Genomic DNA, 26,354 nt, shown 5'->3' on the forward strand with positions numbered 1-26,354 from the left:
CTCTTGATAATGAAGCAGACTACGAATTTTCACTGAATTCCAAAAAATATCCTGATTAGAATATGGCGCCATAATTTACTTGTTTAAGGGCAATAACCATAATACTGGAACATAAAAAGATGATCATTCTGCACATTTCTTGGGTGCAAAGCTTCTGTAGCTTCCGGTGAAGTTTCGGTCTATTTCAGCCAGTGTTCGTTGAGGAATACTCCGAACAAAAATTAGTACTATTATAGTGTACTAATGTTAAATAATCAAAGGGCAATGATTCAGTGAATCATCCGACAGGAAAGCACATTTCCTTTTGAGATTGAAGCGTCCTTTGTTGGTTTGATTTCAAGCGATTTCAAGCCAGTGGTTGCTTAAGAATACTCCGTACAAGCAATAGTACTATAAATAATCAAAGGGCAATAAGTAAGTGAAAAATCATCTGACCATAATCTGACTAAAGAACTTGATCTTCTTAACGAAGGTCTAGGGTACCCTATTGACATTCCTCTTTAGTATATTCGGATTTTTAATTTTCGAAAATCTATTTTTATTTGAGGCAATCAGACGACTCGTTTCAACAAGCATTTGGCTTGACCATCAAAATAGCGCCGAATGTCACAGGGTGAGAAAAGTATGCAGTCAGTCCCGGGCTCGAACCCGGGACCCATCTCTTACAGGGTGAGTGCTCTACCGACTGAGGAAACCAGCTGCCTGAGACATAATTTCCCGTTACGTTACAAAGTCCGTACCGTGTCATATGATACCTCTCAAAACACGAGGGCACATTCATGAAAAAAAATATGGATATAAACATTCATGTTATAAAAGTCGAAATATGACAAAACCTTCAGTTTTAAAAGAAAATCATTTTTTAGCCCAAATCTGGAGTCCAGTCCCTTTGAGAAGCAATTAGTTTTAACAGTGTTTTAAGTTCATTTATTGAAAAAGTATTAAAGGCACTAACTTAGAGATCTAACCATTTATGATCTAACGTGTGATACACAATTTAGGTCAAATAGTCAAAGTAAGATGAGCGAATTCTGTTAAAAATAAGAAAAAATACCCTTATGAGTCACATCATTTACGTAGTTTACATGATTTAAAAAAAAAAAAACATGTATCTTTAATTTAGATGTTGCTGTTTTGAAAGTTTTGATACTGAGATGTACCAATAAATATTTATATATAACTTAATAATTGTTCAGTGAAATATAGTACAGTCCAACTTTGTTCAATTGCTCCAACTTGCTCGGCCATGTACCAGGCTGGACACGATTAATTCTGCCTTTGCGACCAGTGTAGATCATGATCAGCCTGCATATTCGTGCTGTCTAATCATGATCTGCACTGTTCGCCATTCAGCCAGTATATTTTTTTGTAAACATCCCTTTTAACAGTTAATGGTACTGTTCTAATTGGAAGATGGACAAGTTCTTTATAGAAATTTAGCAGTGTAAGGGTTAAAAGATTTGCTTTGATAGATGATGTAATAATGTCTTATTAGTGCTTCAAAACAGTTCTGTTAGCTTGAACATGCTTGGCATCCGCGTAAAATATGACGGTATATACTGCTGCGTCAAAAGAGTAAATGCGTCAAAAACCAGCACTAAATGATATTCGTGTTAATTTTATATATATATATAGGCCTATTGTAGACTTTTATTTAAACTCATTAAGCATTTTATACTTGGATTTTTGAAGCAACCTGTCTGTAATATTTTTTCCGTTACAGTTTCTAATTGTTGTGGGCTAACTTTGCAAATGCGTTGCTTTGAGGCTATGTTTGTGGTGCTATGCTTAAAGAAATCTACCCTTACCTATTATCTTTTATAATTCATTGCTAAAATGTATTATGAATGAACATGGCGTATCTGTCGTGTTCTATTCAACAAACAAAATATCCAAAAATACACAAATGTAACAGAACATAAAAAAAGAGAAATAACAGAAAAATCTGAGGTCTAACTGGATTTAGAACGCATACCACGTCAAACTATGTATTTTAGGCCGTACCATTTCATTTCAAACCACAGTTTGTGGTTCCCATATCTTCCCTGAACTCACTTTTTTTTTTTACTCGAAACTCACCTTTTTACATTTAACTCGAAACTCACTTTTTTAAACTCAAAACACACTTTTTTAACTCGAAACTCACTACTCGAAAAATAGAAATCCTATTTAGCGATATAAGGTCATCATAACCCTCTTGTTTACAAAATGATGCCCCTCCTTTAACACCGCAATTTTTGGTTAAGTTTGTGTATGTAAGATGGCTTATCAGTACTTTCTAATGGGAACTTCACACACTTGTTCACTGTGATGATCTGACCTACAATTCATACTTCTACTTTGCATTTTCATAAAATTAAGCCCCTTTATCGACTTTTATATTTATTCAATTGACAAAGCTGTAGAATGAAGCGTTGATGTCCTCTGACGGCTCTTGTTATTGATACATAGTTAACAGAATGATCGTAACACTAAGTAGATGCCATCCAAATTAATTGCCTTATTTTTTCAGTTCACTTAAAGATAATCATCTTTAAGATATGTAAGTGCTTTTTTGCATTGTTTTAAAGAAAAGAAGGTAATATTCAAATCACTGAACTTAGCGCAATATCGGTTGAAAACCAATAATTACCGGTATGTTGTTAGTACCAGGTAGATAAATGGTTTATAGCGGTGGAAGAACAATTCATCAGATAATAGTCTGTACTGTTTTTCAAGGAATTTGTTTAGTTTTTCAAGGTTTCTTTTTAAGAGTTTTACTTCAGTTTAGACCACAATTACTGTATGTGCTTGTAAACATAGAAAATATTGTAAGTCTTCTTACAAAACAATGCATTAGATAAGGGGTTTCACATGCTTAGTACATTTTCATATGTTTTTATTGAAAAGGGGAAATCTGTGTGAATTCGCCAATTTCATAATAGATACACTACTTTTTTTGGCAGATGTGAAATAAGTACATGCACTTGTTAAAGGACGTGGCTTGAAGAAGCTGCATAAAAGTTTTGGGTATTTGATCTTTTCAAGGAAAAATAAGTTTTATAATACCACTTGCATTAGTCTCCATTAAATGTTCATTAACATTAAGTCACGTTAAATGTTTATTGGAAGGTATGTGCATTTTCGTGTTACGGGTGGTGATCAAATATTCATGCAGTAAGGTTTTCATTGGACAGTTACATATTTTGTGTGTTTTTGTTTAACATAACACTGACACGAAAATGTGTCTTTTGATGATTTCCAGCCTTTCTTGTACTAGAGGAAGAATCCAGGTGCCCCTCCATGCATGGTACAAGAGGAAAACACCAGGTGCCCCTCCATGCATGGTACTAGAGAAAGACCTCAGGTGCCCCTCCATGCATGGTACTAAAGGAAGACCCCAGGTGCCCCACCATGCATGGTACTAAAGGAAGACCCAGGTACCCCTCCATGCATGGTACTAAAGGAAAACCTAAGGTGATTCCATGCATGGTATTAGAGGAAGACCCCAGATGCCCTTCCATGCATGGTACTAGAGGAAGACCTCAGGTGCCTATCCATGCATGGTACTAAAGGAAGACACCAGGTGCCCCTCCATGCATGGTACTAAAGGAAGACCCCAGGTGCCCCACCATGCATAGTACTAAAGGAAGACCTCAGGTGCCCCTCCATGCATGGTACTAAAGGAAGACCTCAGGTGCCCCTCCATGCATGGTACCAGAGGAAGACCCTAGGTGCCCCTCCATGCATGGTACCAGAGGAAGACCCCAGGTGCCCCTCCGTGCATGGTACTAAAGGAAGACTCCAGGTGCGCCTCCATGCATGGTACTAAAGGAAGATCCTAGGTGCCCCTCCATGCATGGTACCAGAGGAAGACCCCAGGTGTCCCTCCATGCATGGTACCAGAGGAAGACCCCAGGTGTCCCTCCATGCATGGTACTAAAGGAAGACTCCAGGTGCCCCAACATGCATGGTACTAAAGGAAGACCCCGGTGCCCCTCAATGCATGGTGCTATGGGAAGACTCTAGGTGCCCCTCCATAGGCCTACATGGTTCTAAAGGAATATCCCAGGTGCAACTCCATGCATTGTTTCAAGCACAACCATCCAGTTATATGGCTTCCTCACCCGAGAGTTCTGCACCACAAGCAAAGTTTCCAAACCACAGGGGTGAGTTTAAAATTAACTCGAAACTCACTTTTCCAACTCGAAACTCACTTTTTTTTAACTCGAAACTCACTTTTTTAACTCAAAACGCATTACTCGAAAAACAAAGAAATCCTCAAGCCATAGGTAGTTCGAACCAACTGAATTTCAAATATAATTAGGTACGAATTACTAGAGAAACATGATGTACTGCATATCTTACTAAGCAATTGACTAAAGAAAGTTTGGAAATGCTATAAATTTCAGTTTTATGCTTATTAAAAAAAAAACACATTAATTGTATACCGTATGAAGATAGAGGTTTTATAAGGACCATAGGTCAAGAGTATAGCAGGCTGAGTTCGTGCAAATGAAGTTGAATGTACCATAAAACTTAATACAATGCACTCAACGCTTTTTATCCAAAAACCTTTTATTATATTTACTACAGCTATAATTCCAGTAACTTTATGCTGCCTTCAGATAAATTTATGAGTTTATGATTACTTTTAAAGACAGTGCTGTGCTCATAAAGAATAAAACAAAATCAAGAACTGTTAAATTCAAGTATTATTCATGCATTTGGCTTAACATTCTGTACTCAGACAGATGGAAAACAAAAGTGTATTATTGTTGGAATCTTTCAACCAGTAAATAGATAAATCATAAAATCATGTATCTGGTCAGTCTTATTTCTGCAGATAGGATAGCCATGTAGTGGTTTCTAAAATCATAGTTAGGTGAGGCATTACCACTGATCATATCAATTTGCACCTTGTCTGAATAAACAGCTTTTGATTAACTAATGTCCATTAAACGGTCATAAAATTACATGAATGGATCAGGGGAAAGCAGAGAAATTCTCTGAGATCTGGGCAAAAAGTACAAACTGTATAGTGTCTTCTTTGAAAATATCGTGGAAAAGTTAAAGCAATAACTGCGTATGTACAAAAAAGTGTTATATATTACCGATACATATTATGCATATTCTTTTATTCAGAGCAAGTTATTCCGGTGATGAAACTGCCCGCTGAACATATATATACAGGTGATTGCAATAATGAAACAACCCAAGAAATAATCAAACAACAAGTTCTTCTTTATTTGGCTGGTGTATTAGAAGATGTTGACAATTCAATTTGTCCAGATCAAGAAACTAGTAAAATTGAGAACCTCGTGATTGTTTGTGGTACAAATTCGAGAAGAAGACGTAGGAGGGAGACACAGCACGGTATTTTCAAACGCCAGGATGGGAAAATTGTCGTGACATTTAATATAATGATGGATTTTGATGCAAGAAACAAGACAGCCGAAAACGCTTATCTTGATATTCTAGATTTCTATGAAAATGTCACAGAATTGATAGAAGAATACGTAAATGAAGGAAAGTTTGATATTCAAAACTTAACTCTATCCGTTGACGCTTTTAAGTCAGATGCTTCGCCTGAATTCGTGTGTACTGATTCCGGATACAAGTTTGTGTCTGGGAGTTTGAAGTGCAGTAAGTAATCTTTTTCAGGAATATGCACATTGATTTCTTTCTTACTTACTTTTAATCGTTGTTTAAACGAACAGAAAGTAAACTATGTGTATATACCTTTATGTCATGATACTAATACTCTGTTCACACCTACATAAGATTAACATGAAAGTCGGGAACATGTTTTGACAGTTCAAATAAATAGAACAATAACACTGTGAAAAATCATTCGACCAGAACATGAAAATAATGTGCGCATCTGATAGAGTGATAATATCAAGCAAGAGATTAAGACATTTAGAGATGCGAATGTTTGATAATACAAAGTTAGCGCTAGAAATGTCACATTTCACTTATGATTTATATTGCAAGCTTTTTATTTTCTGTTTATGAAATGAACTGTAAGTTAATGAGATATTTCGTATATAACGAGATATGACTGTTGATAACTACAGACTGATAATGCCAAAGTTTTAAATACTAAATTTGTGTAGCAGAACTTTGTAAAAGCACGGTGAAGTGCAACCCATGTAGAGCAACACTCTTGAGAAGATACAAGTATTGACTGTTATGTAGAGGTTGTTATTCTAGAGAGGTCAATTTAATGTTATATTTCAGCTTATGGAAGTTTTGATGATGTTTTTATAGAGTTATAACTTAAGAGAGGGTTGTTACAGAGAGGTTGTACTGTACTTCGATAAATTATAATGGAATAGTCCCTGTCCTGCATGTTTTACTTCAGAATTTTATTACCAGGAACCGTGCGTAAATTCAAATTTACACAATATTTCTTTGAAATAACATACTTGATTTGCATTACAGAACCATGTCCTAGAGGAACTTACTTGAATTCAACAACAAGCATTTGTGAATATTGTAATATCGGTGAATATATGGACCATGAAGCCGCAACAACCTGTGAGGTTTGTCCTTATGGATACAGCACGCTGTATAAAGGATCTAAGAACATAACAGCTTGCATAAGTAAGTACATCAAGCAAAGAAAACAACTAGTTTTACCGTCGAATGATATGCAATGCGTTTGACCTTCATTTGCGTTGTTTCGTTCTGTGCGCCGAAAGGATCGGTTAATATCTATAGTTTGTGTGAGTTTTAAAATCATGTCAAACGAAACATTTGGTTGAAGATACATACATTATAAAAGGAATACTTTTAATCGAAATTTGTTCTAAAACATTTTTTTCCTGCTTTGATATGACGAATACGAGTTTTTTTTTCCAATCGATCTTTTTACATATTTTATATGATGCCTTGAAATTTGATGATATTTCATATCTAATAAAAACAAACAAAAAGCAGCAAAAAGATCGTGAGATTAAAAAGTTTGTTGAATATTATATACCATGGATGAATTTGTTTTACTTCTTAGAGCTCTGCGGCCCTGGGTTTGCGTCAAGCACAGCTATGGAACCATGTATTGCTTGCCCAGTCGGTACTTATCAGCTTCTTCTAGGTCAGACAAAGTGCGAGTCATGTCCATATGGTACCGCGACCAAAGAAACAAACAGTATCACTGCTAAAGATTGCGATATCTTTGATATCTTTATCGGCACATTAGAAGAACAATCCATAATCGGCACATTCAATGCAGAAGATTCAACAACTTTAACATTATCATTATGGCTCAAACCAGTTAATCTTGAACAATTCCGTCTGTCTATATACATCACCGACATATTTGGCGAAACAATAAATATAACATTTTCTGACTCTGTTTATGTTGTATTGGGATCAAAGTTTGTATATTCAGTAATAGTTGCAAGGAATACGGCCAATTTGAAAACTATTTTTATCGACTTTGCAACTGAAAAGAAACCGACTAATGATTGCACGCAATTCATTTAATTTTCTCTTGATTATAAATAACAAACATCACCACTGATTCGCCTACTATAAGTAATAGGCATTACTGTTAATGTATTGAATGTCTATTATACGTTTTGAATACTAAGTAGTAATAATCATTGAGTGCTTAATGATTGCCTGACGTAAATAAAAATATTTTTTCATAAAGTGAGAAACTCTTTACAGTTCTAATAATGCAAGTGATGGGACGTTGACAAAAGACCAGTGGACCCATATTGCGTGTAGTTTTAATGCTATCTCAGGCAGTATGCAGCTTTATGTTGGAGGAAAATTGATAATGAGTGAAACGGCAGCAGTTAGAGATCCCCTAAGAACGATATCAAAAGGAACCATTGAGATGGAAAATATATCTAAAGGCAACAATTTTTATGCAAAATTGGAAACTACATCTACAATTTTTACATTATATTAATAGTGTTTAAAATTTAATGTTTTCAGTTATGTTGTGGTCATCAAAAGTATTAGAAAATCAAATGAGAGCACTTGCAGTTGTATACCGTTCTTATATTTTAATCAGCTCTGCAAGATGTTCCATTTACGGTATAGAATTCAACTAAGAAAATATCTAAAAATCCTCTAAACATTTGAAAAGGATTTTTTATACATCTGAAGTAAATATCTAAAGATAAAATATTCTAGCGAAAGGTTATCTTTAAATGTTTTTCTTTCGAAACGCTGGTAAATGATATCACATGCACATGAACAATGATAGAATATTTGCTTGTTTTACTTTTGATAGCCCAGCTTTAAAATGCTTTTATTTGTATGATTAATTGTAGGTATATACATATCTGGCTTCTCCCTGTACAATCGACATCTAGACCAGGCTGGTGTAACGTCTCTATTACAATATTGTGCAGTGACTGCAGCGGACGGGTTATTCTCAATGACTGATATGTTACCACATCTCGTTCAAGAAAGTTCTATAGTATTACCGACGACCTGCGACCGTAAGAACGATACAAATCATCTCTTTTATACAATAAATGGTCATACACAGTGTTGTTTGTTAACTTCAGTTCAGTTTGAGAGGAATTACATATTTAAATATAACATATAGGCATTGTTTTAATTAACTGTACTCAACTGACATCTTTAAGTTGCCAAGGCTCATCTCATGTGTTGCCACATGTTTCGCTGTTAACATAAATATAATGTTGTTCTTTTAATCCTGTTTTCGATAATTACTTTCTAAATTATCTGCCAACGGTTTAAATATTGATTGTAAGTGTAGAAACTATTGTTGAATCTATTGTTTAAGGTTACCCCCTGTTATAGCTATAACCGTATCAGATGCAATATTATTACTAGTGCTTTTCAAATTAATTGAATAATTAAGTTAATATCTTAATGATTAGCTATGTGATTTTAACATGAAATTAAAAAGCCGTATGGAACTTTAAAGTGTAGGGACAGTCAACATAATCATAGCATACATAGAACACGATAATGCCTCTTCTATTAATGTTAATATAATTACTTACGATTTGTACTGCAGCGGTTAACGAGTGTGAGACGGGGCCATGCGGTACTCATACGTGTATAAACAAAGTGGATGGTTTTGAATGCATTTGTCAAAATGGAATGACCGGCGATTTATGCGACATACCACCAGATTACTGTCTATATAATGACTGTGTGAATGGAGAGTGTGTTTCCGGCAATGGAACATATAGATGCACATGCAATGACGGCTACACTGGTGTATTCTGCAATAAACCACCAGGTAATAATAATTCAGATATACCAGATATGTCAGATATATATAACAATGCAATATCCTATTTGTACGACAGACATTTAATATAATTTGATAAACACATTTCTATATATTCACAATTTTAAGCAGTATCAGTTAAAGAATCAAATAGCCGTATATCATCTTTTTATCAATTTAACTTCTAAAGCCATATATGTTAAGGAAGCTGCAAACATTAAAAGAAAGTGATTTTGATTCTCCAAAAGATGAAATGGGTTCTATTTCACACTTCTGTTTTTAGTTTAAATGCCTATAAGGAATGCTAACTTCAACGTATATATACAATCTTTTCATCATATAGGGGCTGTGCACTATCGCTGACTTTAAAACACTGGCCCCTCATGTAGGTTCGAGCTTCACTCATGGTGCTGAATTCTTCATATGAGCTAGCCTACCATCTTTCTTGATAAAGATCGGTTATGAAATACTGCACGTAGGGGCACCTGGGGTCTTCCTCCACCTTCAAAACTGGAAATTTGCCTTATAACCTATAAATGCGTCGAGGAGACGTTAAACCCCAAAGAACGAAAAAATGTTCATGATACTTAGGTCTAAATGGTTCAGTGAAGGGCCAGAAACTTCTAACCACTTGCCCCTTATCTTTACGAGTTAAAACACGGCTTAATACTTACCTAAAAAACAAACAAAGAAAAAACCCAAAAAACTAACATGACCTGTGGAGGGTCGGTTTTTCTATCTATGTGCTCGTCCATACCATTAATCTTGCCCGGAGATGCATCTAGGGTCTTCCTCCACCATTATAGTACGTCGGTGTGACTTGATCGTGCGATATTTTAAGAGAAGTATATGAGCTATGCTTGAAGAGAAGAGTGTACCTACTTAAGCCAGTATTGCATGAACGTTCGTGTATTTCATCCGTTATTTGTTTATTTTGTTCTTGTTGTCTACATGTTTCATTTTTTCTATATAATTTTATGTTACATATGTTATATAAATCATTGACACATGCAAACATGCAAACGTATATTGCTGTCGATTTTTGTTTCAAGTAAATATGTGGCTTTCGCTATTACATTTCTTTGGTCTTTCTTCAAATCCAACACACGACTTGATCTTCTCTAAAAGGCTTTGTTTCAAAATTTGGACATTCTTAAATTTCATTGATGCGCCTTTAGTCGGCTGTTAGAATGTTCGTATGCAGTTTTTCAATACCCATCTATTCATTCATTTACAGTAAATGGAGGCTGGTCAGAATGGCGGGAGTGGAGCAGCTGCTCTGTAACATGCAGTGGTGGAACACGCAACCGAAGTCGTAAATGTAATAATCCTGTGCCGGGATTCATGGGCTTAGATTGTGAAGGAAATACGACTGAAACAGTTGCATGCAACGGTCACACATGTCCATGTATGTTAACTGAACATTTTATTTTTCATTTTTATTTGGAACAGTTTATGTTTGAGTTTATTTTTGTAAGAAGAATCGAACATTGAATGCAATAGCAGCTTACTATTGTTGTGAACATTAACTTAGCAATGCTTCACTGATGTTCCAGTGACTCTTAAAATACACGATTGTTTCAAAGAATAATGTACAGACTTGATCGGTTGAAAGGTGCAAAATAAAGACAAATAAATAGACATGAATCTTAAAACAAGACTACACATTTTGAAATATACTACTAAACATTACGAATCCGCCCGCTTAGCTCAGTAAGGAGAGCGTTGGTCCACAAATCGCGGGGTCGCGAGTTAGATCCCCGGTCGGGGCGTATGTTCTTCGTGACGATTTGATAAAAGACATTGTGTCTGAAATCATTCGTCCTTCACCTCTGATAATTCATGTGGGAAAGTTGACAGTTACTTGCGGAGAACAGGTTTGTACTGGTACAGAATCCAGGAACACTGGTTAGGTTAACTGCCCGCCGTTACATAACTGAAATACTGTTGTAAAACGGCGTTAAACCCAAAACAAAACAAAAAAAACTAAACATTACGATAGCCGTGCAATATTCCCTTGAAATCAACACATGTGCAGAGAAACAAATGATTGTTTCTTTATTTTCTTAGACTGACATGGGTGGTCATTTTATCCTACTTTCGTGTTTATCGCTTTTCCGTAATCGGCCGGAAACTCTTCGTGATCACGTGATTTTAAAATTAATTCAAACGAATATCCGTGTAAAGACGCGCGACAAAATAACTGTATTTCCTTGATGGTAGTTATACACGATTTGCATGAAAGATATGAGATGTACAAATTTGTAGTTTTAAATTGACAGTGATATATATTAGGCCAAGACAATGTGTTTAATATCTAAAATTTTATTGAATTAAGGTAGTCATATGTACATAAATCAGTGTATATTCAGGTAAATTTCAATCCAATTTTGTTTCTACAGTGTAAGATAGTTATTCATTTATATTCTTAAAACTATACTGAAGAGAGATTAACTGAAACGTTTTGTAGACGAAGTTGTGGAAACACTTTTATTCGGGAATGGCCTAAATTGTCCTCCCAAAAACTTGTAGTATAGCTGTATATTACCTGTATCTTAAAAAACGATTTTCATGAAGTTTTTATGAGTTACAAGAACTTTTAATTCCATAAGCTAAGTTTGTAAAAATCACGTTATCGTTTGGGCATATAATATATGCTACATCTATTTATAAATTTTAGTCTCGTTTCGGAGGATTCTTCCAAAAAAATCCGAAGATGCGCGACGTGTTCGTAAGCAGTCGGAAAATATACTTTCGGTTTGATGTTGGCAATCTTTTTTGTTTATTTGTTGGTTATATTTGAATATATTCATGACTACTTGGTCTGATCCGATGCAGTGGGTCATATTTTCAGTAATTAGGAAGTCTCAGCTACAAACTCTTGTTTTCATATAATACTCGTTCTGGTCTTAGTAGTGGACCTTTGAATTGTGAATTGCATTATTATAATTTTATGTTCAATTTTTGTTTTAGCATGCCCAAAGCTGGAGAGAGAATATGGTACTATTGTGACATGTAGAGATGATTCATCTGAAAATATTTTAGAATGCAACATGACGTGTGTAAGGGGAAAATATTTAGCAAATGGACAAAGGCCATATGAAAAATACAAATGCGGTCCAACTACTGGCTATATATGGGAACCAACCGATAAAATGCCTACATGTGTTGGTACGAAACATCTGACAAATTAGAATAAAATAACTAATGAAGTACTTTATCATATGATTTAGTATACACTACTATCAAATATACAACAATACAAACTTACTATTTATGAACTGTTTTGAACTTGTTTACGTAACAATAACTGTAAATTTGTCATGAAATTCTTTAATTTTATGACGTATGGTATGGAAATACTTGTATCATTTTAATGGGTAGACATTCAGAATTAATAAGATCCTCTAGAAAGGTTTGAAGGAACACCACACGTCCATTCGTTTCGAACAAATTCTGAAATTATGTCATTTCGAGAACACTGTTAAATAGCCTGAGTAACCTGGATGCATATTTTCCTATAGATTAAACTTGATGAAATGATTATTTTCAATTCTCATTATATAAATTGTGAGTTAAAGCTTTAAACATCTTAGTGTCAAAATTATACAACATGCTAGTTCCGACATGTGAAAAGTTATGCAAATTTAAGGACATGTAATCAGATTTGAATTGAAGTGCCCTTAGATTCATTGATCACATTACGCAGGAAGTAGATTTTGGAAAAGAATAAATTGATAAATTATTCTTGGCATTTTCTTGCCTACCTTTTGTCGGAAAGTAAACAATTTTTCGATAACGTGCCAGGAAGAAAAACAATCATAGTGACGTCATATAGTATAAGTCATAATGTGACGTCATAAAGTTCATATATTTGTCATCGTGGTCATCTTGTCCTTATGTGTTGGCTTTGAGTGTGTGTGTGTGTGTTGTTCGTTTTGTCCTGATGTGTAAGCTTTGAGTGTGTGTGTGTGTAAGTGTGTGGTGCACGCGTTTGCGTGCTTTGGGGTTCGTTTTGAGGCGGCTGCGCTTTTGGTGCGTGGCATTCCCTGTTTGATATTTCTCTTTGTTTTAAATCGAATTTGATAGGCAAGACATATATGATCGTGCATGTCTGCCTGTGAATGATACCTAAATAGTCAACCATCAGCGATGTCCCTCGTGTCAGGTTACTTAAAGGATAACAGAAATGCCTGACAATTAATTAATTGTATATGAAAGCCATTCTCAAGTATTTCATACAGCTGAAAGGATTAATAAAATCCGATTTAAGTAAAATTTCTGATCATGGAGAAATCTATTTTAGTGATTTTAGATGTAAAACATGGTATTTTGTAGTATAGCTGGAAAAAATATAGAAAATTATTTGAGAGAAATAAATCAAAACAGGTCCAATATGTATCTAGAACTTTAATAAATCCATCATTTTGCTTTTTTGTTTCCATGGAAACAAATGTCCGCAACTGTGACAAAATATTTAAATGCTCATAACTTTCACATTTTAATCCTATTTTGAACATTTTTTCACGTCTTTAAATGGCTTAAAAAATTTCTAGTAGACGGAATTAACAAACGAAGAACATTGCATTTCCTTTTGGAAAAAACCCTAGTTCATACAGACAAGCATAATATGGTTTGACATCCAACTTTAAAACTAGATGTTTCTTTTTTACCTCATATTATCGATGAGGCTCAAAGATAATAACCTAAATATACTGTATTAGAAATGAAAACATGCAAACTTAATATTATTGACTGAAAATATAAAAACAAAGTAATTCAATTGATGTAATATACGTTTCACAGTTTGGTTGCAATTTTTTTTTTCAGACAGCCATGTATTTAGTTTTATTGTCTATTACAAATATATTTCTGTGTGTGTTTCTGTGTATGTTTAAGTATATCTTCTCTTACCACCGATATTCTTTCACACAAAATTTTTCTATTCAGATGTGACAGTTCCTGACATACTTGGAACGCAGGTTAGCGTAACATATACAGACACTGTTTCTGATTCCGACGTGGATGACGTCAACTTATCCGTAGAACAGAAGTTTAATGACTTCAAATGTGAGACGTGCCAATTAAAGTCTACTATTGTCTCAAATAATGTGTCGAACAATTTGTCAAAACGGTCAACTTCTTCTACATTGACTCTGCAGTTTTCTAAACATCTTATAGGCAATGGGGATATCGCACTGGTTGATTACTTAACAAACGGAACAGGTAACTGTCCATTTTGGCTTCCTTTACTGTAAAACAAAGCTTTAGACTTCTAAACAGTGTTAATATTTATCTGTTTTTCAGACTCACTAATTGATTTGTCAACTAATTCCATGTCTGTTCATGTAAAAAGGTAGAATATCCTTTACATTTGAAAACTTTCTCCAATATGTATACTGTGAAATTGTAAATTTAAACTTTTCTGAAATTTGTCTACTGAAGTTTACCGCAGTTGAAGAGTTTACACAAATTGCAATTCATAGGAAATTAGTCATATAGTAAGGGAGAACAATTGAAAGTAATACATTTTTAAATAATAATTGTTATCAATCATTAATATAGCTTTATTTACAAGTCAATGTCTTTTTCTACAAAAAATCAGATAAAACTTGTTATTTTACATTAACAAAACGTCGTTACCACAGGTACGATATACATGTATATGATGTTTTTATTAATTGTAAAACAAGAAACACCGGCAATGACAGAGCTGTTAGATACAGTCCGTTCAATAGTTGCATTCACTGAGTTCATATAAACAAATTCAACATCGATTTTTGATGTAAATGTTGGTGGCGTGAAGTACACAACAGACAGTAACTCTGTTTCATTTGCTGGGACAGTAACCTGTGCCGTTGGGTACGCTGGAGCAGATGGACTATGTGGTAAGCCTCATTTTCTCTAAAATAAGGAAAAATTTGTTGACTGGTTAAAACTTTAGCTGATGCATAAAGTTATTTCGTATCCTGCAATATTTAGGTAATGCCGGTAAATGAACCTATTTAGATTACTTGTATTCCTTGCCAATGTTAAGCTACGTAAGCAGTTTCCAAACATTGTCGGTTTTTTTCAAGTTTCAAGAGTCATACCGACACTGATTTCATTGGAAACTATTGTAGTATTTGCGGGTGGAAGCAGGACCCAGGTGCCCCCCCCCCCCCCGGTTTTGTCTCGGGAATAGGCTTGTACCCGTTTGAAGTCACCACACAAGAAAAATTCTTCACCGAAAGCGAGGTTTAGAACCAACATTAGTTACGTTAAGGCGACCAAAGCCGGCGACCTTAGCCATCGGCCACGGAAGGGCCTCCATCCTTTACCCAAAAATGCTTAAAGGCTTTGCTAGGTAAATGGTATCAAGTCAATCATATACAAGAAAACACGCTTCTGTACTAGATTTGAACTTGCGACATCTTGACTGGAATTCTTTCCCTCTACCTACCAAGCCAGCGGATCAAAAGCTACAATTTCCTTATTGGAAACCTTATTATTGTTATCATTATAACTAAACTATCTGTATCTGTTTAGCGAAATGTGCATCTGGAACAAGATTAAACTTTCCCGATTGTGTAAACTGTGAAATTGGAACATACCAGCCACTACAAGGTCAAAGTGAATGCTTACCGTGTCCGAATGGGTATACAACACCAACATTTGGTGCCGCAAATATATCAGAATGCTCAGGTAAGAACAATATCGTCCATCCGCTGAACTTATTCCATCTGTAGAATACTGTAAAACATTTATCGGCATACGCCTTATATGGACTAAAGCATTTTATTTAGGTGACCTACGTGGCCGGGTGAGTAAGTTCTCTGACTCATCATTGATATTTTGTGAAGCTATTTATTTGGTTGCGGAAGGTTGACGGTCCTACTAAGGTGTCAGTCGATATCTGAATAATGCCTGAAAGGGACACCTTGTGTAATCCTTTATCACTGAAACTGGAAAGTCACGAAATGAACTATGCAATAAAGATATTTTATCAAGGAGACACAGCCCTTTGGGTATATTCGATAGAAATAACTGTGAAAAGAAATATGGTATCATTTTAAAACAACGGATTTCTGTATGATATATATATTTACATAGTATTGTATTTTTTTGTACATTTTATATGATAGACCTACAGATTTCTGTATGATAATAAATTAACATTATGATAGAATTCTTCAGTTTGATTACCGACAATTAATGCCAAGTGTTTTACATAAACTAAATTATCCGTCTACTTTGACATATTTTTATATACTTGAAAACGTCACTGTCCGTACAAAACCGATACAGAGTAAAATATTCATAATAAAACGGTATAAAATAAACATGTGGAAACTCCACAAGCCTCTATACACGATAAACATAAAAATGATCCAGGCTCGGTTTGGTTGATCCTGTTAATGGACGGTATCGGAAATGTATGCTACCGTCCACGACCTCTGGCCCTGGGCAGAGCAGAATATTTGCACATAGTACAAGTAACAAAATACAATTTAGAGAGTAGAGACATCCAATGTCTATACAATAATACAGTATCAAAATAACATATCTCAGGTGCATGATCAGCAAACACAAAAGGCAAAACGTAGACCAACATACTAAATAATCAGTATATATTCGTATGTGTACTATCTACACTTGATACACTACTTGAAATGTTTTGTCAACTAATTGAAAAAGTAACAATAAAATGAACTATCACGCAATATTGTATATCAAAGATATTACATTTCTCTCGTGCCGTATTGTTACATTTATGAACAGGTGTGGCGATACATCACAGGTAAGACAGGTAAAAGTGTAATACTGGTATTATCTATGCCGCGATTATTATGTCATTCATCGTTTACGAAACTTAACAGCTTGAAGAAGTGTTGCAGATCAAGCAATTTTTTAGTTTGTTTGTTTTGTGTTTAACGCCGTTTTTCAACAGTGTTTCAGTCACGTAACGGCGGGCAGTTAACCTAGCCAGTGTCCCTTGATTCCGTACCAGTACAAACCTGTTCTCCGCAAGTAACTGCCATCTTCCCTACATGAATCAGAGGTGGAGGACTAATGATTTCAGACACAATGTCGTATATCAAATAGTCACGTAGAAGATACGCCCCGCCCGAGGATCGAACTTACAACCCCGCGATTTGTAGACCAACGCTCTGTGACATGAAAGGCCGTACCGGCGACAGTAACCATCAGAACAAATCAACACCCTTTACAATATTTACAAATTTATTTACATAAGATGATTATTAACAATGAATAGATATGAAAAGAAAAAAAACTGATTATAAGAAAGAAAAAAAAATTCAGTATCTCTAGATACAAAAGTTCTTATAATTCCATTCTAATCTGACGTGACACAGTTCTTTAATGTAATTGTGAACTTTAAGTACACAAACAAAACATAGCTTCTAAATTCAGCCCCTTTAAACCGTGAATACGTTGATTCCGTGTTGGCTCCCTTATGGTGGTAGGTGATTGCATCCCTGAGCTGACTTCAGAGGATAACAAAAATCATCGCCCTTTGCGGTTTACGGCACAACCATGGGACGAAAGCTCTGCGCTGGGAATATCACATCCAGGCAAGTGAAGACAAGTGAACCTGGGGCATTGTACTTCCGGTTATGACATCACCAGGTAAAATCGTCTGGCGGAAGAAGCTCGATCGGGGCATAATTTTCTAGCAAGAAAATAATTCAGACATAGATTCGTCTATAATGTCGTAAGGTGGTGTGCGCAAGGCATATCTAGCCCAGTCTATTTAAAGGATAATGCCCCCGCCAAATACTAAATTTCATGGGATTCACGACCTATGCGTAAACTCTTGACTATCTGTAAATTCCACGGGATTGACGATATACCCGGGAATCTAACTACTTTGGCGCGGATTTAAATTGACAATTTGAGGCCCATTATAGTGGTTTTTTGGGGGGTTTAAAAACATAAATTACTGAAGTTTATAAAATATCAACTTCTTATTACTGAAGAGAAATTTAATGAAATTTACATGGAAATTTAAGTTATGAAATCTAGAAAAACATGAGAGGTATTTCATGCGTGAAATCTGACATTTACCTCAATAACTCAAAAATTTACAAAAAGATGATGCAATCCCTGCATTTATACTGCAGATACAATAAGGCCCGTATGTAAATTTGTGCCCACACGTCCCCCCTTAAAAAGAAATTCATAATTTTCTTAATTGAAAGCAAAATGACATACTGAAAATAGCAAACACAAAAAGAGAAAACACACACGTCACTACCCTGACACCATAAAATTATAGCCACCTGTCTACACTCTACTCAAATAATCTGCGCCTACATTTTCTCTACCAGGAATTGCTCTAATACTGATCCTTAAAATGGCTGTAATGCTAATGCCCATCTCATCAGCCGGGAAATTTGGGCTAAGTTTCGCTTTATTCAAGTAAGAAAGGGCGGCTGATGATCTGTCTCTAAGACAAAGTCTTTACCGAACAAATACCGGTGAAACTTAGCTATTTGCCCATACTATCGCTAAACACCTCCTTCTCTATCACGAGTACTTTGCTCCCTGGGTAGCAATTTCCTACTAGCATACGCTACAGGTAATTTCTCTCCACACTTTCCTGAAGCAATACTGAGCCTAAACCTAAATCTGAAGCATCTACTCCAATATAAAAGTCTGACTAAATCTGGCAACTTCAAATGGGCGGACCCATTAAGCTAGCCTTCAAAGTCTGAAAAGCCTTTTCTTGATTTTCCCACCCCACTCTACAAGATTTGGCTGACCCTTTTTCGTCAAATCTGTGAGCGGAACTGCAATGGCGCCGAAATTTGAGATAAACTTAAAATATCAAAAAATACACATACAAAATAAATTTTCGGGTCAATACATTTGAGAAATTGTCTAACAAATCTACTACTTCCTGTTTACATGCTACTGGAAACCCTTCTGGATTTACCTCTACATCTTTGTACGTTTCTGTACCCTGCTTTATAGGACACAAAACTATATCCTTTTCTACTCTACTCGAAAACTCTCACTACTTTCATTCGGATCTAATCTGTTATAATCTCTCTGATCCCCCTCTACAATAGCTGCTCCAACCTTACTTAATATACCCTTATCTGGTATAGACTTACTATCATCCTTCCTTTCAAAGTACTGTTTCAGCATGTTTGCGTAAAACGTTTTCAATTTTCCGTCTACTTTATCCGGGTAATCTAGTCTATTTACTACCTCTACTACTACGTAAGGACCCTTTCCCAAATGTAACAACAACTTATTATGTTTCGTAGGTAACAATACAAGTACCTTACTACCTCCCTTTAAACCCCTATCTCTAGCCTTCCTTTTGTAATACTTCTTGTATCTAGCATACTTTTTGCAAACGTTGCTGAGCTATCTTACACGTATCCTCCAACTTTTCTTGCAAATCCAAAACATACTGGTAAAGTGGTTTTTAAACCTCATCTTCTCCGTCTTACCAGCCATAACTCTCTTAGCACAGTTATCGGTCCACGGATTGTTCTCCCATAAAGTAACTCAAAGGGAGAAAACCCCAAAACTTTCTTGCGGAACTTCACGGTAAGCAAACAACATAGCATCAAATACCTATCCAATCTCTGGGTTCTCACTACACATACGCTTCAACATCTGCTTTAAACTACCGCCTAAACTTCTCTACAAACCGTTACACATAGGGTGTTACGGTGTTTGTAGTTAACTGCCTTAATGACAATAACCTACTAACTTCTCCCATAAGTTCTGACGTAAACTGCGATCCACAATCGGTAAGCATCTCCTCTGGCACTCTTAATCTACTGTACATATCTACTATGCCTCTGCTACTCTCTCAGTTTCAATACTAGGTATGCTATAGCTTCTGGGTATCTAGTAGCATAATCTACCATAGTCAAAAAGTACCTGTTTTTCCTATCAGTCATAGTTCGATCGGACCAACGATATCGACGGCAACTCTCTTTAAAAGGAGTTTCAATCAAAGGCATTTTTCCTAACGGAACTTTACTTACTCTAAACCCCTTTGCTATAGTACGTTGACAAATACTACATGACTGACAGTACCTCCTAACCTCTGCCATTACTCCTGGCCAGTAAAATTGCCTAATACCCTATCACTAGTTTCCTTATATCTAAATGACCTGACAGTAACGAATCATGTGCAACTTTCACACAGTTTCTCTAAGACATTTAGGGACAATCAACTGTCTACTTTTGTCTAAATTCTGGGCGGTATACCTCTATAAACAATCTATTCCTTATCTCAAACCTAACTGAACCTTTACCTCTACACTGCTTAATCGTACCTTCCTCAGCCTTCTTTCTACAAAAAATCTAAAGTGCTATCATTCTGTTGCTTTCTAAGAATTCCTCTCTAGATACATCTAAAATCTGAGACGGAACTTTAAGCTTTACTTGCTTCTTAACTTTGGCTTGCGCCCTAGTTTCTACTGCTGACGCTAAGCTACCCAAACTGAGGTTCTACAGCTCTCTCTACATTACCAATTATAACATCATTGGTAGGATTATCTACAACCAACGCCTCACTGTACCCTTGAAATACGGACAATCAAAAACTATTCTAGTACATCTAGCCTATGTCACTCCCATCTATGTACTTACATCTACGGGTTTTCTCTAAAAACTGACTTGCTTCTACTAAGTCCCGTTTCACTATCACACATGTACAATCTGTATCCCGCATAGCGATTACATCCCTACCATTACAAGTACCGGGTTTTGAGGACATGTACTTACACTAAGCATACCTAACTCCTCTACTTCACTTAGTTCTATAAAACTATTTTTCCCCTCTCTGACCTACTTGACTTACTCCTATCTCTTCTCTATTTCTTCCTCAAACCCCTACTCCTAGATCGGTTTACGGCCTCTACCTCTATTTCTATTTTCCTTACAATTTCTATTCTCCCCCTTTTCTACTTTCCTGTTCCTGCACTACCTCTAACTCTGCTGCATTGGGACTATTACCGCCGTACTTTCCACACCTACAGTAATATGAGCTATGCCCTATTCGACCACACTTATTACACTTCAGTACACCAAAGGTCGATAACCTCTACCTCTATTAGCAACATTGCTACTACTTCTGTTACTAGTGCCTACATTACGGGCTACTAGGATAAATGTCTCTGAGGTGTTTCATATGGTTTATAGCTCCGGTCCTTATTGGTTCGATTCACGACATACTTGGGACCTCCACGAGTCTTTGCAAACAAATCTGCATCTTCTGCTACATCCCCAGCTTTAACTAACCTCTTACTACTCAAATTCTGGTATAGTTCTCTATTACATACATCTAAAATTGGTCCCAAGAATAAAATCAACAATCCTTCGTAAAGTTTTCTCTACCTTACCAATCTAAGCAAACCATCTAAATATCTACTTATTCTGGCTAGAAACATCACAAAGGTCTCATTATCCGAGGCCTCTCAGTTCTAAACTTTTTCTTATAGCCTCGTCAGTGAGTTCGAACTGACGTAGCAAAGCGGCTTTCAGTTTATTATATCCTTCCTATCTTCCAACGGAAGTCTATCAAAAACCTCTTTGCCGTACCCTTTAGAAGGAACGGTAAGTTAAGTGACATTCCTTTATCCCAATCCTGCGCAACAGCGTACGTTTCGTACACATTCAAGTACGCATCCATGGAATCAATTTTCTCATCAAAGGGAGACATCTTAACCTTTACCTTTTTCTTACTCATCTTTTCTAAGTCTGTCTTAAACTTATGCTCTGTTTCTAATCTCCTACTTTCTGCTTCCTCCTTCTCTGTTTCTAACTTCCTAGCTAACATTAACTTTCCTTTTCCATTTCTAACGTACCTGTTCTAACTTACGTCCGTATTCTAACTTATTAGCTCTAACTTACGTTCTAACTCTAACCTTTTTCCCGCTCAGCCTCTAAGCTACTACGTCGTTCATATTCTATCTTTTCCTTCTGCAACCTAACTTCTAACTCTAATCTTTCCCTATCTGCTTCTAATCTATTCTTTTCTGCTTCTACTCTTAATCTCTCTTTCTTCTAACCTATCTTTTTCTCTTTTTCTCTCTGCTTCTACTCTTATCTTTTTGCTTTTTTCCCAACCTATCTTTTTTGCCTTAATCTACCTATGTCTTTCCTCACGTTCCCTAGCCTGCTCTTCCTTAACAAAGTTACGTAACTCCTCTCCTTCAAACCTAACTCCTGTCCTACCTTCGTTAACTCTACTACACTAGTCATGATTACACTACGTTAACACTATTAACATACAGTACAACAGCTACTATAACAACCTGAGACACTAAAGAAACAATCGTGAGGGAATAAATAGACTACACTAGTTTACACTAAGCTCTACAGTTACCACTGGAGCCAAAACAAAATACTATACTCTACGTATATACTACACCAAAACGTCCTCACTAAAATAATAATACACTAAGTTGCGCAAAAGTACTATGTGTCAATCGAGGGTTTCATAGGCAACAATCAACAAAGTTACAGTGACAGTAGGCTGAAACAATACCCTAGCCTTATCAAATATCAATCAACTGTAACTAGTGTTAACACTTTAGTGTAACAAATAAAACAAATATAAATTTAAAGTGTTTTATCCCAAGATCAAGTATAGGTATAACACAACTGTGTAAGCACTAAAACTTAAAAAGTAGGTAAAAGTATATGCAAGTAAAAAAATCTTGCTAAACACACACAAAGTAAAATACTGTATCTAGTATGTGTACAGTACACTAATACATATTAGGATCACTGGGAGAAGTAGGGCGACCACAAGTAAAAGTGAGTAGGATAACTCTCCTTGTCAAGGGGTGGTCACTCCAGCACAAATATATGGTGGCTTAATATAGAGTGACACAAAATAACCCAAAAGAAAAATAAAAGGAACGAACTCACCCCAGAATCCGAGTGTCGTTTGCAACTGTCTATCAGTCTGTGACCACAAAAGCTGGTTAGCTGAAGCTATGGATCTGTCCTTGTCTTGTCTGAGGTAAGACGTCACTCTGAAAAATGAATAAAACTATTATATGTGTAACATAAAACAAAACAAGAGGAACTTTAACAAATTAATGCTGCAGTTAAATGGGTGTTAATAATGTTCGAATAGCTACTGTGTCTGGTCGACCAATCCCACTTCTGACACCATTGTGACAGGAAAGGCCGTACCGGCGACAGTAACCATCAGAACAAATCAACACCCTTTACAATATTTACAAATTTATTTACATAAGATGATTATTAACAATGAATAGATGTGAAAAGAAAAAAAAACTGATTATAAGAAAGAAAAAAAAAAGCAGTATCTCTAGATACAAAAGTTCTTATAATTCCATTCTAATCTGACGTGACACAGTTCTTTAATGTAATTGTGAACTTTAAGTAGCACAAACAAAACATAGCTTCTAAATTCAGTCCCTTTAAACCGTGAATACGTTGATTCCGTGTTGGCTCCCTATGGTGGTAGGTGATTGCATCCCTGAGCTGACTTCAGAGGATAACAAAAATCATCGTCTTTGCGGTTTACGGCACAACCATGGGACGAAAGCTCTGCGCTGGGAATATCACATCCAGGCAAGTGAAGACAAGTGAACCTCGGGCATTGTACTTCCGGGTTATGACATCACCAGGTAAAATCGTCTGGCGGAAGAAGCTCGATCGAGCATAATTTTCTAGCAAGAAAATAATTCAGACATAGATTCGTCTATAATGTCGTAAGGTGGTGTGCGCAAGGCATATCTAGCCCAGTCTATTTAAAGGATAATGTCCCGCCAAATACTAAATTTCATGGGATTCACGACCTATGCGTAAACTCTTGACTATCTGTAATTCCACGGGATTGACGATATAGCCGGGGAATCTAACTACTTTGGCGCGGATTTAAATTGACAATTTGAGGCCCATTATAGTGGTTTTGGGGATAAAAACATAAATTACTGAAGTTTATAAAATATCAACTTTCTTATTACTGAAGAGAATTTAATGAAATTTACATGGAAATTTAAGTTATGAAATCTAGAAAAACATGAGAGGTATTTCATGCGTGAAATCTGACATTTACCTCAATAACTCAAAAATTTACAAAAAGATGATGCAATACCTGCATTTATACTGCAGATACAATAAGGCCCGTATGTCAATTTGTGACACGCTCTCCCTACTGAGCTAAGCGGGCGGGCTTAGATCAAGCGATGTAGTTACTTGTAAAATGAGGTACTCTAATAATTAAATTTGTCTATGCAGTTTCGAATGACCTGTGTTGCGTGACCCTTCGCGACTCTTCCTCTCGCGACTTACCATTGTGTCTGAAGAAATGTAATAGATAGTTTGTATAGATTGTTTGCTTAGGTGCTTTGATATTTTTTTTCTGGGCCTTTTTGATGATTCTCTTTTTGCCATGTCTGCTGCACTGGCACCAGAGCAGAAAGAAAATGCCTCTGTTCATGTTATACCCTACTCCTAGGTATTTAATAAGAACCATGATCATGAATGGGAAAATATACCAACCCATTTTAACCGTGCATTTCATCAGTAAAACGTTCAATTCGATAAATATGTACTGTGGATTTTGTACAAGTGGTAATTTATTTTCCATTGTGTACCGATCACTTTTCTTCAATATTTCTTATCTGACAGAAACAACTCGTAGTTTATAGTTTTTTTTCAACGATACACAAAAAACTTCGTTGAACTTCCCTAGTGGATTTCCGGTCTAGATTATAAACACATTCTGATTGGCTGATGTGAAAATGTATGTCAGTCGTGGTTTAACTACACGTGTGTTCGTTAATATGTGTATATGCAGCATAAATGTGCAATATGAATTAAATAAACAGTACCTATGAATACCAATGTACGACTTTAAATTCAAAATCATATATAAGATGAATTTCATTCATCATTTTGAGTTTTATTGTTAAACTGTGGATAGTGTACATTCTGTTTTTGTTTGTTTTTATTTCGCCTAACATGTGGACACTACTGTGACCTCTAGACGACCGGATGTTCGTTAGGGAAGTTCACGCAAGTTTTTCTGTAAAGCTAACTAAAGCATAAAATATTTGGAGTATCTCTGCAATATGAAATATTGAGACAATGTGACTGGTGCACGATGGAAGATAAATTACCGCTTGTTCAAAATAGGTACCCATTCACCGAACTGCGCGTTTTAGGTGATAAATTTACGAATGAAATGGGTTAGTGCATTTTCCCGTTCATGACCACGGTTCTTATAGAATACCTAGGGGTAGGGTATAACATGTACAGAGGCATTTTCTTTCTGGTCTGGTGCCAGTGGTCTGCTGCAAAGGCATTAAGTGCATACGTAAATAGTTCTTTCTTTCATTTTCACAATAATAGAATTGCAATTAAGCCGGTGCTAGGGGGCGTGAGAGGTGATGCATATTTTATAACCTCTCAAGGACAGACTCAATCAAACTGTCATACAATCTGCAATGATGTTGCTTAGTTGCGTTCTATGCTTACAAATGATCTTTTAACATATTTTATTGCATTTACAGGAACGTTTTCATATGGTGCCCTTTTTATCATTACGTGTGTCAGGGATTCATCTGGCGGGTTAATTTTTAGTTATACTATCCTATAGCTTTGGAAGGTTGTGGGAGTTACTCGTGGGAGGGGAGGGACCAGGTTGGAGCTCACCGTCAACTTGTCTGCATCCTTGGATTGTGTCAGTTTCCTTTTGGGTCATTGCCATTGTTTTTCTTTCCTCTCTATGAAAATGAATCTAGGACAGCTGGCAGAAAACCAGACTCAATAGTCATGACAGCCTACATAAATTAAAACAATGTTTAATTTTTTACTTAATTTCAAATTACTGTCAGTGTACTACCCTGTATAACATATTTTATCCTTGTTTACTTGTTTTAGTGATCACACAGACATACCCATCTACATACTCATCTACAATCAGTACAGTTACCACTAAAGCAGACGAAAAAGGAAAGGACGAAGATGATGAAACAGGTAATAAATTTTCAGCACCGAGAGCCGTCATTTGTAACGCGGTCTCTATTAATGTGAAATCGAAATACTAAATTAAATCAACACAGTATCTTAACTGGGGTTTAGTATTGTCATATATCGTTTTTGTATAATTAAATGGCTTTGTTTATCT

At 35.9% G+C, this 26,354-nt stretch overlaps 1 protein-coding gene across 2 annotated transcripts in view; it reads left to right on the forward strand.

Moving 5' to 3' along the window:
* LOC123550513 (sushi, von Willebrand factor type A, EGF and pentraxin domain-containing protein 1-like) overlaps positions 1–26,354 on the forward strand; it is a 50,935-nt gene that overhangs the window by 21,494 nt on the left and 3,087 nt on the right. For both annotated transcript variants that reach the window (XM_053524942.1, XM_053524943.1), the window contains exons 11-22: positions 5,125–5,625; positions 6,427–6,588; positions 6,995–7,361; positions 7,657–7,847; positions 8,271–8,441; positions 8,990–9,217; positions 10,446–10,616; positions 12,182–12,379; positions 14,159–14,434; positions 14,902–15,096; positions 15,737–15,892; positions 26,108–26,203. In XM_053524942.1, the coding sequence (XP_053380917.1) occupies positions 5,125–5,625; positions 6,427–6,588; positions 6,995–7,361; positions 7,657–7,847; positions 8,271–8,441; positions 8,990–9,217; positions 10,446–10,616; positions 12,182–12,379; positions 14,159–14,434; positions 14,902–14,969 (2,333 nt within the window). In that variant the 3' untranslated portion in view covers positions 14,970–15,096; positions 15,737–15,892; positions 26,108–26,203. The remainder of the gene's footprint in view (positions 1–5,124; positions 5,626–6,426; positions 6,589–6,994; positions 7,362–7,656; positions 7,848–8,270; positions 8,442–8,989; positions 9,218–10,445; positions 10,617–12,181; positions 12,380–14,158; positions 14,435–14,901; positions 15,097–15,736; positions 15,893–26,107; positions 26,204–26,354) is intronic.

This window comes from Mercenaria mercenaria, chromosome 15 (genome assembly GCF_021730395.1).
Source record: "Mercenaria mercenaria strain notata chromosome 15, MADL_Memer_1, whole genome shotgun sequence".
Lineage (NCBI taxonomy): Eukaryota > Metazoa > Mollusca > Bivalvia > Venerida > Veneridae > Mercenaria > Mercenaria mercenaria.